General features: G+C 45.5%; 1 protein-coding gene across 5 annotated transcripts in view; it reads left to right on the top strand.

Annotated features, from left to right (window-relative positions):
- Window positions 1-17,095, top strand: part of GALNT16 (polypeptide N-acetylgalactosaminyltransferase 16) — a 67,821-nt gene that overhangs the window by 30,198 nt on the left and 20,528 nt on the right. For all 5 annotated transcript variants that reach the window (XM_080595400.1, XM_080595404.1, XM_080595403.1 and 2 more), the window contains exons 2-8: window positions 2,464-2,639; window positions 5,663-5,761; window positions 9,679-9,746; window positions 11,690-11,755; window positions 12,844-12,965; window positions 14,583-14,670; window positions 15,776-15,860. In XM_080595400.1, coding sequence (XP_080451526.1) covers window positions 2,464-2,639; window positions 5,663-5,761; window positions 9,679-9,746; window positions 11,690-11,755; window positions 12,844-12,965; window positions 14,583-14,670; window positions 15,776-15,860 — 704 coding nt within the window. The remainder of the gene's footprint in view (window positions 1-2,463; window positions 2,640-5,662; window positions 5,762-9,678; window positions 9,747-11,689; window positions 11,756-12,843; window positions 12,966-14,582; window positions 14,671-15,775; window positions 15,861-17,095) is intronic.

Below are 17,095 nucleotides of genomic sequence, written 5' to 3' on the forward strand. Positions count from 1 at the left end.
TTCTCTTCCTGGTGCACACGCATCGGCCGTTTGATTACTCGTTGCAGGGTCTTTCTGGGTGCTGAAGCTAGGCTGTCTGAGTTATCATCCCCCGAATCTTCCTTCTTCCACATTTAAAGAGAGCATGAAGAGATACCAGCCGAGTTAAAATGAGACGTGTTCTTAACTGATAACTAATTCCTAGTGCTTTTTATGTATGCATCAAATTTAAAAAGTAGTAATGTGAGAACCGTGCTAGCTAGATGAATTACCTACAGTAGTTCAAATTAAACGTGTTGTGGCCCTGAGGACAGCGATGGGCCTGCCTGTCCCTGCCCACCCCTGGGGCTCTCACTCCCTGCCCAGACGCCATGTCAGCCCCAGGGCCACCAGCCCCAGCCCCAGCGAGGCCGCAGCAGGACGGGGCTCCCGCTCCCCACAGCCCTGCTCGGCCATGGACCCCACAGAGCTGGGCCCATGTCCCGGGCCTTGCGTGGTCCCCAAGGAAGGTTCCGGGGGCTGAGGCTGCCCCGGGGCCCCTGTCTGCCTGCTCCTGGCTGGGGTGGTGGGATGGGGTCAGGCCCTGCCCCGCTGCCTTCGCAGTGCCCTGACAAAATGGCTCCCGCAGGCTCGCTGCTGCTTCCAGCGTTTTGCACAGTGTTCGTGGCAATATAAACCAAACCCAGCTGTTGCTTTTCCAGGGCTTGGGGAGACAGAGATGAGTAGCAAAGGGCAAGTGAATGACCGCAAAATGTTTAAAGGCGCAGGATTAGCTGGGGTTTTGCTACACAACAGTTTGTTTTCTAGGATGAGAAAGAGAAAGGAAGCTCCATTTGACATAACTTCAAATATAAATTAGAGGAAAAAAACATTTCAGCTTTTAAAGGAACCAAAGTAACTATTTTTTCCTTGTACTGAAAATACAACCTCAGGGAAAGTTTAAGAAGCAAGGGAGGCAGGGGCTAGCATCCCCACTGAGGTGCCTGCAGTGGTGGAAGAGGGGCAGGGTATCTGCCAAAGTGTGCCTGAACCTAAGCTGGGTAAATCCATGTGCAGCAGCTTGAGTATGCTGCGTTTGATAAAGTTTCTTGTACTGAAAGTAGTGTAGCTTTGTATCCCATGCCAAGACGTTTTCTCCATTCTTGTATGGTCAGAAAGGGAAATCTGAGCATCAGGCTGACCTTGGCTATAGTAGGCATAACTTTATGGGTCTTCTTCCTTTTTTCCTCCCCCTCATTTCATTCATCTTCTCTCCAAACTGAATAGTTATAACCTTTAATTTCTCTTTTATCCTCCAAAAATGTATTTCCAGAAACTGGTTTGACAAAAACGGTACTCTGGCCACGACTGCCAAGCTGTCACTGATTTTATATTACAGCATTCATCATAATTTTTCTCCGTCCTGTTCTAAGTCTAGACGTTTGCTCTCAAAAGCATTTGGACAATGCTCTCAGACACATGGTCTGATTTTTTGGGTGGTCCTTTGGGGACCCAGGAGTTGGACTCAATGATCATTGTGGATCCCTTCCAACCCAGGATACTCTGTGATTCTACTTTTTGTCCTATATTCCACCTCTGCAGACCGAGTGCTGAGGTTTCATTGAGCTGTCCGTGGGGATGCTCAGATCCGTAATGCAGGTGGTCACATTGAGTTTGCAGTCCATCAGTGTGTGTGAGTAGTTTAATTTGTTTCTTCTAATGTGCATTACCTTGCACTTGCGTACACTGAATTTCATTTGCCATCATCTTGCTCAACTGTTCAGGTCTCTTAGGGTTGTCCACACTGCAGAGCAGCCCTTCTCAGAGACAGTGACCCTACGGGATGGTCTTTGAGTTTTGGCATTGTGTTGACTCCGTGACCTGGGAAAGGAAATTAAGAAGCCTTTAGGGAGTGGAGAGGGATAGCCCTGTTGTTTTAGCTTGTGTGTGGGACTGGGGATGGTCATACGCAGTTTCCAGCTTTATCGTGGACTTCCGTGAGACTGGACAAAGCTGAGCAAGGCAAAGGGGGAAACCTGTTAAATCAACTCCATCTGTGTTCATAAGCAGTAGTGAATGATGAAAGGCTGAAAGTTTTCCTCAAAGTACTGTGTTTCAGCCATATTGGCTGGAGGTTGTTCTCAAGCCCATGCTGTCTGAAAGGGTTTCCAAATGCCTGCAGTCTTGCACGTTCTGTGTAACAAGTGCTACAGAGAATTTGGCTCCGTCTCCCCTATCAGGAAAGCAGCTTTCAACTGAAGCTGAGTCGGTGAGGATAGTGAGGCCTGCAATTTTCCTCAGGGAAGGCAATTATAACATTACATCTGTGAGGGTTTCCTGCTTACCTTTCCAAGCTCTTGCCTGTCTTGCTTTCTGCCATACCCGAACTACTTGCAGATAATGTGGCAAACAGCCTCCCTTAGTGTATGCATCCAAACATGTTACGTGTGTCTAAACATGGATCAGCTGCTCTCCCTGATGCTCTGATGCTTATCTCTGCTCCAGATGACAAGGGCTCCCCAAGGAGAGAAGAACAGCCGGAGGGGTTTTGATGAGAAGGCTTACTTGTCCTCAAAGCTGCTGAAGGCTGGAGAAGACCCCTACCGCCAGCATGCTTTTAATCAGCTAGAGAGCGACAAACTCAGCAGCGATCGGCCCATACGGGACACCAGGCACTACAGGTACTGTGCAGCCCTTGCTCCACACCATGGCTGCTGCTTGCTATGGGGAGTCCAGTGCCATGCTGTGTTGTTCTGCAGTGTTAACAAAGGATGCCTTTAGTTTTTCTTTGCCAGGGTCCGTTTGTTACTTCACTTTGTTTCATGGTTAGTCCGCAAAGGTCTCAAATGCACAAAGACCTCTGACTAATTCAGTCCCAGCCCAGCTTGTTGCTTTTCTAGTATATCTTCTCCTAGGTCTGAGCACCATCCTGTTATTTCAGCTTTTGGGTTTCAGCATAGCCCCTCCATTGCAGCTTAAATTGCTCAACTGGCAGCTGTTTTTTTGTATAACTCCCCCCACACTCCTGGCTTCTCAGTGAGCCACTGTCCTGGCTGCAAGGTGCACAGCTGTTGCAACATTGCTTTACTTCGTTTTTTCTCGCCTGCTGTGTGCCCTGGCTGTCTGAACTCATTTGGTGTGTTCTTTCTAGCCAGAGTGTTACATTTTGGATGAAAAGTGCTGAGGTGGGGATGAAAATAACATGATTTTCATCTTCATACAGTGAATATTTCATGGCTTGCAAAGTGCTGGTTGTTCTGTCCTTGTTTCACTGGGGGTGAATTTATTCTGCTGATTAAACTCATCCTTAAGTTACTAATAGTGCCCAGGTAATTATTTTGTACCTTCTTCAGTACAGAAAGATAACATTGTATCTTGAAGATGATAGGTTTGATAGTGATAGGTTAGTGCAGAACAGCCTACTTCAAAGAAGAAAAAATAGAAGCAGAGTAACCATGCCTGAGATGATGGTCTGTCTGGGCTGGAACCTAGACCCAGTGTTGCAAAGCAACACCTCTTAGCTTCTGGGGAAGGGAAACCAGGCATCCAGTTTGACTGAAACTGCGAAAGGGATGTCAGGAGAAACGGAGCTTTGTGAGTTTGCCAGCACTGACAGCCATCAGGGTGCTTTGTGAATGTAAGCGGTTGGAACCTCGGTTGTGAGATGAAAGTCTTGTGGTCCCATTCCCTGACATAGTGCTAGGGATTGGCTTGCTAGTGACTCAGAGGCAGCGGTGCATGTCCTCCCTTGCTGACAGATCTCCCTGCCATGCAGAACTGCTGTTTTCTGTTAATCTGCTGTCATGTTCTGGCCTAAAAACAGCTTCCTTCAAAGAGGAATTATTTATTTTGATCTATGATCTGTGGTATCATGCAGAGCATGCTTTTTGTGAAAAGCCGTGTCTGTGCACTTCAGTCTGCAGACAGACATATATGCTATTCCATGGAAACGTATGGCCGCTTCAGGCCCCAGCTTTGCAAACATTCCCTTAAGCAACGGGGAGTCCCTAAGCAGTGTATAATCAGGGCAGATAAACCTATTACCATGTTCCTCTTTTTTGCAGGGAGGTCAGTTTGGAAATGAGGGAGTTTTTGAGTACCTTACATTGTAACAACATTGGAATGGTTGATGTGATGGCAACTTAGGATGAGGACTTTTTTCAGCTGATACAAGTTGGATGTGGTTTGAGAAAGCCTTTCCTTGTGTCACAAATGGCTCTAGCCTCAGGTTAAGGAGTCAAGGGGTCAGCAGGTCACTACCACATTATTTTTTCCTCAGGCACCCAGGCAGAGGTTGGGCGTACTTGAGTCCACATCCCACGAGCTGCTTCTAACCTAGCATGTAGCTGTTTCCTGATCCAAAGCAAAGGGAGACCCAGCTTTCAAGCACAAACTTTATCCTTGTCCTCTGAGATGCTGCAATAATGCTGAGATCTTAGAAGGTCTCTCTCAAGTAACACACACACCTGTCTCTTTTGTTTTTCCACTTCCTGATGACTTAATACATTTTACATTCATTACTTCATGGATCTATTTTGAAACAGTAATAAGTGTGGTATGTCTCCTGTCTGATCGCATGTTTTTCACTTTAGTCTTTTCAAAGCTTCTTTATATGTTTGAAAATTGCTGTAAGAAGTAGTCATCTTAATAAAATATTGCAATGAAAAATAGTAGTGATTTAGAATAGTTGTAAACCAGTAGGATTGAATGTAGTGATAAAAATAGTTAACAATTTTGTAATAGCCATGAAAAAATAGTAACTAAATGTAGGAGTACAAGTAGTGGCTATAAGAAATGAATTATATTCCTTCTAGCGATGTATTCAGTCTAAGCTTGGTCTTAAGTAGTTAAGAACACCAGGCCACAGTTTCAGGGGTAGGTTCTTTGCCAGGCAGGAAATTAGTGCAGACTGACTGCTGCTTGATATTGGCTGGAAGTTAAGGTGGCAGCATTCTGGAGGAGCAGATCAGCCCAAATCTGCTATTTCTAATACCTGCCGGAATTGGATCCAGGATTCATATTTGTGAGTTGTTCTCCTCCAAGAGCCTTTGTTGTCCACAGGGTATAAGCAGCCCTGGTGCAAGCTGATTCTGAGTTAATTCTTCGTTCTGAGTATGTGAGTGAATATACATACCTAACATTACAAAGTCGGATAAGAAGATAAGAGGAATTATTTTCCCTTGCCAGCTGCAGTACTAGTGTTCAAAAGAGAAGCTGCTGAACCTCAGCAGCTCTCTGGTGCAGATCACAGTACTAGGCAGTGTTTTCCCCTCCTATAAATGAGGGGGGAAATGTCCAAATAATTCAAATTGATGTGTGGATCTACCATCTCCATGCATCCTTAGCATGTGCATGTCCCGTGCATGAAGAAACAAGAGGTTACATGAAACACAGGTGAATCCTCGGGCTGGAATCCATGTTACTGAACATTTGTTCCGTATGAAAGCCATGTGCTCTCTTCAGCATGCAGCATTATGAGTTTAGGTACCAGGGCCTCAAAACTTTGCCTTTGAACAGGCTCAGCTCTTGTTAAGCTCTTCTGACCCTGGTACAGGGGCTGCTGAGCTCCCCTTGCTGCATCTCCACTGTGCTGTTTCTGGTTTTAGCATATTATTCTCTTATCTTCTAGAAATTCTAGATGCATTGCCCCAGCAGCTGCTGGTAGATGATGTTTGGCTCACACTTCTTCTCTTTCATGTTGCAGATGCACCTCTGTACGCTATGATCCAGACCTGCCAGCTACCAGCCTCATCATCACCTTCCACAACGAGGCCCGCTCCACCCTGCTCCGTACGGTGAAGAGGTGAGTTCAGCACGGGGTGCTGTGCCCAAACCACGGTGCCTGGAAGGCCACCACTGGTGGGTGTAGACATTTGCAGTGGTTAGGCAAGCAAGGTTTGCCTATTTTGTACTAGTGGCTCTTGATATCTGAGTATCAGAAGTGGCCAAATCTGACCACTTAAGTAGGTGACATAGGGCTTGGCAGCATCCCCAAGCAGATGGGACCATGCAGTTATCTGCACCACAGAGCAATGCTACAGCTGCTCCTTCCCCTCCCCATCACCCCTGCAGAACCTGGGGAGGCTCTTTTCCTTTTTATTTTTACATAAAATATGCCCTTTGCCCTCTGACTTATCAAGCATTTGCACAAATGGTCCCTGAAGCCTGCAAGCAGGTCCAGGAACAGCTTGTGAAGGCTGAAAGGAGAGTGAATTGTCCAGGTAGAAGGTTGAACTCATAGTATCACTAGCAGGAATGCATTATTCATCATCATAACTTCTCTTGTCAGGTCCTGTGGGCTTAGAGGAATGTGCTTTGTGAATAAATAACAGGCTTGTTCAAGTCAGCCTCATGGCTAGAAGGCTGGGTTTCTGTCTGCCAGGTTTGGTGCTGCTGTGTTTCCAGAGGCCTGCATATATTGCATTAACACATTCTGCCTTTTTACCTCTTACCATTTCCTTTTCTCTTGAACCATAAAATTAGTTCTGCGGAGCCACTGTTCAGAAAATGAGCAGATTTGTTTGGAACTACAGTGCTGCTAGGGCAACAGCAGGAGATTTCTGCTGATTACATCATAGGTCAGACAATAAATGGCTAGGTGCTCAGAAGCTGTAGTAGTGTGATCCTTAAGAAAGATCTCAAGGCAGTCAATCAAATAGCCAGATGCTATGATAATTAAAATGTAGAGAGGATGACATTCAGAACAGCAGTAACCCATAAAGAGAGAAACTGATATCCAGGTCCTATGGGGGTGATATGTACTAATGAGCAGATGAGCATTGCCAATGCATTAGCAGGCCAGGCTTGCTCCAAGCAGGATCAGCTTGAGTAGGTTGCTCACGTCTGTGTCCAGTCAGTTTTGAATATCTCCAAGGGCCGAGGCACTGCAACATCTCTGAGCCTTCTCTTTTCAAGGCTAAACGATCCCAGTTCTTTCAGCCCCACTTCATACATATGATGCTCCAGTCCTTAAATCACCTTACTGGTCCTTCACTAGACCTGCTTCAGCACGTCCTTGTTTTTCTTGTGCTGCGAAGCCCAGAACTGGACATAGCACTTAAGAAGTGGTCTCACCAGTCTCTCGGATGTGGTCTTCTGCAACCCAGAGCCCCCAGCAAAGGCCTTGAAAAATGGATGCCATAGAGACCAGGCCCATGCATGAATAGGCCATGCTGCTCTAAATCCCACTGGTCCCATGCAGAGAGCCCTTCAGATGAACTTTGGTTAGTTTTCAGTGTAGAGGAAGAAAACTGTTTAAAAATATCCAGCAAGTGACTAAGAAGGTGTGTAGGGAAGAAAATGGGAAATGGGCTATCCACCAGGACCTGTGAATGTTCCATAACAAATGGCTGGCATCCTTGGTCCTGCCAGTGCTGCAAGTCCATCAAGAGCTGCATGCCTGCTTGATCTCTTCCTTGGCAGGCTGTAGCTGTCACTTGCAAACCAGTTACTTGCCTGGCATCCTGTTCTTCTTGGAAATAACTGTCACTCAAAAGCCATTTTGAATAATTGGTGTCTCTGCCTGATTAGTTGTTAAGTGATACCATCACGTGTGTTGCAGTGATGATTTTTGTAGAAGGGAAGATCAACTGCCCTTTCTTTCTGTTTATTTCTGATTTCAGTCTGTATTGCAGCTACTGTTTGTCTGTGTAAATGCAAAGGTGAATGGTCAGGCTTTAAGTCAAGGGGCTTGAACAACTGTTGGTGGTTCAGTGCCTATGCAGGCAGCCTGTATAAATTATGCAGAAAGGACGCTGTTGCAATGCTAGAGTGTTTCGTATTGTAACTTGTTATGATGACAATTTAAATAATGGCAAAAGAGGAGACAATTTTAGAGCACAATAAAAAAGAGATGGTTCTCTGCTAACATCTGGAATAAACAAGAGTATCTGTGAACTGATGAGGGATGGACAGATCAGCAGAGAAAAAAACTATTGCCAGTTGCTGATTTGGTGTCGCAGGACAGAGTAAGGACACTGATACTGAAAGAACAACAAAGCTGTGAGGAAAGACAAAGGTGGTAAGGTATCTTTGAGATGAGGCAAAAGTCTGTGTTTCCACGGTAAAAGGCAACTGTCATTTGGATTTTGGAATCCTAATAATACACTTTGTTCCCAAGAGTAATTGATTGTCATGCCAGTCTCGGCACCTCACTGAAGGGAAATAGTAGGATTACTGTGTTTGTTGTTAAAAAACAGGCGGGATGAAGCGCAAAGAAGATAAAGTACCTTTCCCAAAGATCCACAGCAAATTATTGCAGAGCTGAGAGCAAAACTAGACATTGAACAGGAAGCTGTGAACTCTTCAAGAACGATTCCTCTGCTGGGGGATCAGTGGGCAACTGAGGAAGGGAGAACAAAGTATTGGCTTTTTTGCCAGTTATGTTAACTTGGAAGACCTGAAACTTGTGGAGAAAATGTGAGCAGCGCTAGCAGTCGAGGTAGTGGGAGAAGAATTAGAATACCATTTTACAGCTGTTATGCTGCAGTATCCAGCCAGTCTGGATTGCTAATGCTTTGCATTGAGTTTGCATGGACAAGTATTTCAGGACAGGGCAACCTTGTCTGTAAAATATGCAGATAATGGCTGTGCTGGGAGAAGCTGCAGTCATAAATGCAAAGAGGAACATCTCCCACCTCCCACCTCGCTATGCAATGCTAAAGGATCCAGAGAAGTAAGAGCCAAGAACAGCAAACGAGGTTCAGCTTTGAAAAATGCAAGCTCAGGCATCCAGGGACATATAAGCTCAAAATACAAATACTCTTGAGACGTATGAAGCAGCATACATCTGAAATAGAGTGGGATGTGATACTGAACAGCAGAGCAGTCAGGATTTTGCAGTGTGAGACAGCAGAAAACTAAGGAAACTTTGGCTCTGTATGCAAAGCCATCATTGTTGCTACTTAGCAAGACAGTAACTTCTTTCTCTACGGCCTTAGTGGGCCATTCCCAGGAGTATGAGATTATGCTTGTTGTGTTTCTTGTATAGAACAACAAAAAAAGCCAAAAAAAAAAAGGAAAAAGAAAACCGAAAGTACTTAATCAACACTTTCCCCCAAATCACTCAAAATCAGAAGAGTAACTCCCACTGGAATGAGATGGGTTGCTAGAACCATGAGGACAGTGTTGACCTCTGATTTTTAATGCTGAAGTTTGCATAACTGTCCTCTTCACTGGGGTGCCCAAGTGTGAGGGGCTTTCAGCATATGGGCAGTCTTATTGGAGGCAGTGAGGACCTGCCTGCACATTTGCTGAAGGAGGCTCGAAGAAGGAGTATGCAGTGTGGTTGTAAAGCCAAGGGAGGGATTTGAAGAAGGTCATAAAAAATTAGTTCAAGCGTTTAAAACAAACGAAAAAGACAAAAAGTAACTCCAGAGTACTGCAGTATATCAACCTCTGTAGAGGGTGGAAGGTCTTACCACCTTTCCTTGTGTGCAAAAGCCTCAGCGTCCTGCAGACACAAACTCACTGCATTTCTGGTGGCGTTGCAAGGCACAGTGGAAGCCAGCCCAAGGAAAGGTGTGTCTCAGCAGGTGTCATGGCTGTTTTGAAAGAAAGACAAGTAACAACCAAAAGGGGTACAAGCACATGGTTACCTCTTCCATTGGCGTTTGTTATTCCTGCTGTAATGCATGGTACAGCAGACTTGTGTCAGCCCTGCCATTGTCATTATTTTGGCGACTCACGGAGATTGTCTTTTTCCTCTCTGGATCCCTGTAGCGTCCTGAACCGCACCCCTCCCAGCCTCATCCAGGAGATCATTTTGGTAGATGACTTCAGCTCAGATCGTAAGTATGGACCCATTTCCCTTGCACTTGTTTTTTTCCCCCATGTTTCCCATATTTTTGTTTGCTCTATTTAGTCCCCCTCTCTCCCAGAGATTCCATCATGTCTGTGTGCAAGAGAAGAGCACAAGGGAGGTGGTCTTTGTATTTGGTTTAAGCACGTGCATGGCAGAGGCCAGAGCTTCCTGCTTTTTTTGTCCAGTACAGGTAGCTAGGAAAGCCTGCCTCGGCCTGCTGAGATATGGAAGCGTTGCTCTTTTGATTTTGCAGCTAAATACTAAGTAACTTTTATTTTTTTTCCTTTTTAAGTTGAATGCTGAGGTTGGGGGTTTAAGACTCCGAAAGCCTCAGTCTGATTTAGATAGGGACTGAGCTGCATCCAGCTGTTGGGGTTGGGTGTTTCTGAGCACCTCTAAACAGTCCTAAGTGTGTCACATTCAGCACCTGAAAATTCCAGCATAACCTCAGTGGCCAAAGTGTTCCAGATCAATGCCGATGGATCTCTGGCACCAGTACTGCACAGGGCTCAGCCAGAAATTCCCATTTAGGTTCCTAAGTGGAAAAAAAAAATCAAAAAGCCCCATCCTAGGACAGTTCTTATTTTTCTCGCTGGCAGACAGATATCTGTGGTCATACAGCTACTCCACTGAGGCACCTCCATAGGGACACTTTAGTACCTGTTTGATGACTCTTTGCTTTAGTATCTACCTCAGTTTCTGCAAAAATACAGAGAGTCTGCCAGTGCTGGCAACTTGTTAGAGTGATGTGCTCCACTCCTGGAGAGTGAGTGACTAGATAAAGGTTCTTGTACTTACTTGAAATGGTGACTTAGCCAAGATGAGTGATGCTTTCTGTTGTAGCAGCTGTCCAGCAAAATCTCAGTAGACTTTGAGAGCACCTGCCACTTTACTTGGATGGTGCAGCAGCTGCCAAAGTGCCCACACAAGAGCAGTATTTCAGATCGCATGTGTCCTTGAGAGTGGAAATGCTCCTGCAGGACTGTGCCAAGAGATGCACTTTGGATGACAGCTTTTGTGTTCTCCCCAGAGTGCTGAGTCTGTGGGAGGATGAAAATGGGCAAGGGGGGATGTAAGACATGAAAAGGAGTGTGAAATAAACATGGAAAGCGATGAGGGCTTGGTGAAGCAAGGGAAAAAAAGTGTGTTAGAAATTGTTATTACTGTGACTCCTGGTAGGGCAGGAGTAGAGAGAGTGCAGTTCTCAGGCAGTGTAGCCCATGGCATCCTGCAAAGCCCGTGCAGTCTTGGGAACTTGCATGACCTGGTGCTTTGCTATGGCTGGGCTGGACATGGTAGCTGCTGCTCTCCATCATGTTCCCTGGGCAGGGGAAATGAGGGATGGCACGAGATTCTGGCAAGCTGCCAGCAAAGCCCTCAGTTAGGCACCCGTGTATTAATCTAATAGCATCTCCAAGGAAGCAGGTCAGATCCCTGTGACTTACATTAAATAAAATCAAGCAGAAACTGCCTTGAGAATAAATGTTGGGAAATGCCCAGATGAGCCGCTGAAGGCAAAGAGAATGGATGAGATCACTTTATATGACAGGCCTCTCTTTTACTTGGCACTTCTGCAATTTACAGCCCAGGCTCCCTACAGCCCCTCAGTTTTATCATCTCTCAGTGCCACATTGCTAGCATATGCCCTGTCATTCTTGTGAAATGCTGAGTTGTAGGAGGGCGACGGTCTGGCCCATTGGAATACCAGCACGCAAAGCTTCAGCTGTCTGAGGTGGACAGCAGGCAAGCAGCGCTCTTTTCTGTACCCTTTAGACAAGAGAACTAAGGCCATCAGGCTGCTTAATGTGATACCAAGTGAAAACAGAAATTCCCCTCCCATGGAGATGCAGGAGAATAGTTAATTGGAGCTCTCTGTTGAAGCCAAGTAATTCATGCATGTGTGCCAAATGTTTTTTTGCTTTCCTTAAGCTGAGGACTGCCAGCTCCTTACCAAGATCCCGAAGGTCAAGTGTCTACGAAACACTCGTCGAGAAGGTGAGTGTGGAAACTTCGTAGGTGCAAAGTTTTAGTGGATTTTCCCACGTGGCCCTGTTTGCCTGTCAGCTGCATATGTGTTGTTTCTTACCATTACAGTTTTTTTGTTCTGTTTTGTTTTGTTTTTTCGATATAAGGGTTTGGTGTCCTAATGTTGTAGGTCTGTGGACAGAGAACCTGTCTTATCAACTCTAAGGCTCTCGTTTTATAGTTTAAATAATGACAAGTGGTATCCAGAGGTCCTGGCTAAAACAAGGACCACATTTTAAGATCTTTATGAGTATAGGTGCAGATGGAAGATCTGTCTTTTTAAACTCAGAGTGCAAGGTAACAAGCCATTTAGGAGATGTGGGAAAGGGAAAAACAATTATATTATCATAAATAAATACAATTAAGGAAAAAATTGTTATCTCCTTTGTGCATAAATAGTAATACTGACTTACCCAGCTGCTCTCTAGTTTGACTCAAATGTTCTGGGTGGTTTCTAAAGCTGTCAGTGCACAGCAGGCCTGGAGCAAGGGTCTGAAATGAGAGACAGGAGTCACTGTTCCATTCATGAAAGTCATCCCAGGTAGTGGGATGGTCTGTAGGAAAGTATGGAGATGTCTGAGAGCCAGACGGACACCTCTGACCACGGGGCAGAATAAAGGAGAAAAGGGAGTAGATAAGAAGGAAGAAAGGCAGCAAGAGAGTAGAGCTGGTTCCTGTTTAAGTGGTAAGAGAGGCAGCGGGGTGCTCTGAGGGGAGAGACACCGGGCAGGTGTGGCCCAGGCAGCAGCAAGGTATGTGTGGGAAGGGCTGGAGGGGAAGGGGACTGTCATCAAGGCAGGAACCAGATGAAAGTTCAGTGGAATGGACAGAAGTGGCAGATTAGGTCATTCTTTGTGTGCTGGGAGGGCTCACATTGTGGTGTGGCCCTCAGCGGATGCCCTGCTGTAGCTGCTTTCTGCTCCTGACAGAGGTGTGATAGCGGAGAATCATCTGGTCTTCTCATGCTATGGCCACACAGTTAGTTTATTTTCTGAAGGAGGCTCAGCTGTTTCCCTCCTTAACCTTCTGGCTCCTGTGCCGTCCTTTCCTCATCGCAGGGCTGATTCGCTCTCGGGTGCGAGGAGCTGAAGTGGCCACCGCCGACATCCTCACCTTCTTGGACAGTCACTGTGAAGTCAACAGCGAGTGGCTGCAGCCAATGCTTCAGAGAGTGAAAGAGGTGAGCACCATCTCCCACTCTGGGCTAGCTGGGGCTGGCCTGCCTTGTGCTGATGAATCCTGTGCCCTTGTGTGCTGTGAACAGCGTCAGCAAGGACAGAGCCTTCCCAGGTAGTCCTCTTTTCAGGCAGGCTGTTACAGAGGAAGGTACAGCCTGAGCTAGATGCGCAACAGATCCCTGATGGCCTTCATACATTCTCCTGCCGATGTGACCAGGCAGGAGGTGCTGAGTGACGGGAGCTTCCCAGCACGGAGGAGCTGCCTGTGAGTGCAGGGATGTCCTTTTGTTGGCTCACTTGGGAAAGGATTGTCATGAGTCTGGAAGAGTGAAAACGAGACAGGAATATTAGCAACTGTCACCCTGATTGCATTGCTGACTTGTATCCATGTCTGGCTTACAGTGGAAGAAGGTGAAATTTCAGGGCCAATGACTTAAAAGATTCTGCTTTTTAGTCATGCTCAATAAATCCTCCATCTTGGAAGCCCATAAATATTTACTTTACTAATTCTGTTTAAGTCAAGCTACAGCAGTATGGGGTTCCTAAGCAGCAAGAACCTTACTCTCTTCCTCAGGGAAGGATCTAAGTTGCAAGTGGTAGGGTGCGAACTCCAGCGTTATTTACTGAGCAGATTTCAAGTCAGCCTGTTGCAGACCTACTTCATACATTCCTGGTGTGGGTCCAGGTTTGGATTTCAGTCTTACCCTACCCGGTCCTAGAGCTGGCTGGTTGGAGCAGTGGCTGGAGCATCGAGCTCAGGCACTGCCTACGTACTCTCTGTGCAGCTGTCACAGCACTAAGGGGATATGCATGAACAATAGGCTCTTGCTTAGGCTGTGCCATGCTGGCCAGCCAGGCCACAGCAGGAGGAGCTATTTCAAGGCACAAAATGGAGGTTTGGTATGAAGGCTGGGGAGGTTGGCAGGTGCCCGATAACCAGATGATGTTTCTGGAGTTGCCAGCTCTCTGTTTCATCATAGATTTCAGCTATCACAAAGCTGTCTTTAATGCTCTGTCTCATGATGAAAACTTGTTATAATCTCAAGTTCCATTTACTAAAAGGATTGCAAAATAAGACTGTAAACATCTATACATCTCAAGGCCAGTAAAGTATCCCCAGTTCCTTAATATTACATTTTTTTTTCATTTGGCACTACAATTCTTAATTATGGAGCCTTGATTCATAACACTTGTTAGGGAGATGTTTTTTTTGTGGGTTGATTGTTTCTGGGCTGATGGCAATGAGTTAATTCAAGGATGGCTGAGCAGGAAGCATGCTGTCAATAGATATCAAAAATGAGCACAAAACCTTAGGGACAGTGATTCACATCCTGTGACTTGGGCAGAAAATAGCTATTTCTTAGCAGCACTTCTGGGTATCGGGGTCCCACGCTTCATTCCCCATTTCCATGGTGTACACTCGGCTAATACCCACCATCTCCTTGTTTGGATGTTGTGTACATCCATCACTTGCCCAGCTGTCAGAACTATGCTGGAGAAGCCAAACAAAAATTTGCATGTTACATGTGCAGCTTTGAGTTTTTTATGATCTCTGGCAGTTTTACCAGACCCTCAAGAAGAGCCTGACTGTTTTTTTCCCCTTTCTCTATCTCCTTCAGGATTATACCCGAGTGGTGAGTCCAATCATTGATGTTATCAGCCTGGATAATTTTGCCTACCTGGCAGCATCAGCAGATCTGCGGGGAGGTGGGTATAATGAACGGCTTGTGTAAGCTTGGCCTGAGGGATGGTGCATGAAAAATAATTGTTGTTCTCTTCAGCTTTACAAGAAAATAGTGAGGCTCTTTCCTGATGGGTTCTCTGTCCTCATTTTCCTGCAACTTGCTAAGTCAGATCTTTTGCAGAGTTGAATTAAAGCCCAAATACTGTTTTTTTCTTGAGCTTACATCAGTGTCATTGTATCTTGCAGTATCAGGGCTTAGTTAACTGGTTAACACATATCACCATATCCTCTGGCCACTTTACCTCCTGCAAGTGAACAGCAGGATTTTTAGGCTGTGGCACTCAGACTGAGCAGCCAGGCATGAAGCACTCTTCTTCTGAGCTCTGTTTTTATGTTCATAAACCAAGGAGATCACTCTTTATGGGTTCTGGTAAGGAAGGAAGGTAATAGGAAAGAAGATCGGTGAAAGCCACCCCTACAAACTCTTCACTCTTCTTGTGCTACTTGTGGTCCTTTTAGCGTCCAGGGCTGTTTCTGCATGATGCAATCTGCTCCTTGGGAGAGAGCCACTAGAGTAAGGAAGAGGAGATAAAACTCTTTATTAGCACAAGTGTCCAGGCTTTGTTCCTATGTGGCTAACCTTAACAGTGGTATAGTGTTGTGACTGGTGTGCTCAGCTCTCCACCACAGGCCAACTGTAAATAAATGGTAGGCTCAGAGGGGAAAATGGTTAAAATGATCTGCAAGCCTTTGTTTTCACAATGCGTCGTGTTCCACCCCACAAAGTGCTTTGATTAAAGCCTCATAACTCTGGTACGCAGGGAAGTGTAAAACAAACTGGCCAAAATGCAGCAGCACTGATTAGTATATCTCACAATGACAGTACTCTCCTGAAAATGTAGAGTGGAACTGAGCAGAGACCTGTACTGCTAAGGGATGAGGACGCCAAGACAGTAAATTGTCAGCTTCTTAGCTACATTAAGGTAGACTCTTACTATTTTGGGTAGACAGAAAAGGGAGGTCAGGGAAGGAAAGGAGGGTAGCTTGTGATGTAAGGGTGGAGGCTATCACTAAAGCTAGTAGAAAACCAAGAACAAAACCTATCTGGTGTGTTTCTTTTCTTCACAGGGTTTGACTGGAGCCTTCACTTTAAGTGGGAGCAGATTCCTATAGAGCAGAAGATGTCCCGGACAGACCCAACTCAGTCTATAAGGTAGCTGTCTGTGATGGACTGTGTGCAATCCTCTAAATGCCTTTATAAGCCTTCACCTTCATGACAAGCAATTCCCTTTATGGCAAACCTTCCCTTTAAGGCACAGGGATTGCCTTGCTGAGGACAAGATACCACAATGTTCACTCAATAATGACAAAATCCCAGAATCATAGAATATCCTGAGTTGAGGGGACCCACAAAGATCATCAAGTCCAACTCCTGGCTCCCCACAGGACCACCCAAAAATCAGACCATATATCAGAGAGCATTGTCTAAATGTTTCTTGAACTCTGGCATGCTTGCTGCCGTGACCACTTCCCTGGGGAGCCTGGTCCAGTGGCTGACCGCCCTCTTCATGAAGAACCTTTTCCTAATACTCAGCCTGAACCTCCCCTGATGCAGCTCCATGCTGTTCCCTTGTCTTGCTCTCTAAAAATCATGTTAGTTCTGAAGAAATCTTGCAATGCATTGGTACACTAATCCTGAGAGTATTGTTCCATGAATATAAGAATAGTAATTATATACTGTCACAGGCTTGTATTCTTGCCATCTCTGCAAGCTACCTATTCTTGTTCTATATGTTTGTTTTTGTGATCTCCCTCACTCAACACTCTGAATGCCTCAGAAATCCCTTTTTTTTAATTACCTCTGTCTTCCAGGTGGAATTAAGGAATTAAGGAATGAAGCAGCTAAACAGTCACCTTGGGAAGTGTAAAGCAGACCTGGGAGCTGAATCTCACCTAGTAATTTGGGCATAGAATTAACCTCCTCTCCTAAATAAGTGTGTCCATGGACAAAATAGATTGTGTTGGCTGGAGCAATTTATTGCCAGCCTTGCTGCTGTGTACAGGGTTCTCAGGAATGTAGAGTGTGACAAATCCTGATATAAAAAGTCAGTGCTTATCTGTATAGGTAGACAGCTTGCTGTTTGTAGCATAAAAGTATCATTCAATTCCTTTGCATAATTTGTGAGCCTCTGTTTTGCACTCAGGAAGCAGCCAATTTACTGATTGCAGAGCAGTACATGCAGCAAGGCCCCTCACACCATGTCTGGCTGGTGAACACAGTCATCAGACAATACCCTTGTCATTCCTTCACACTGCACATATTTGTGTAAGTACAAAAGACAGCATTTTTCAAGTAGTCCTTGCAGCACCATCTGAAAAAGGAGGAGGAACTAGTGAGGGGCATCTCAGAAGTCTCCTGTTCATGCCCCAGCTCGACTATTTTCTTGT

The sequence above is a fragment of the Anser brachyrhynchus genome (genome assembly GCF_964034855.1).
Source record: "Anser brachyrhynchus genome assembly, chromosome: 5".
NCBI lineage: Eukaryota > Metazoa > Chordata > Aves > Anseriformes > Anatidae > Anser > Anser brachyrhynchus.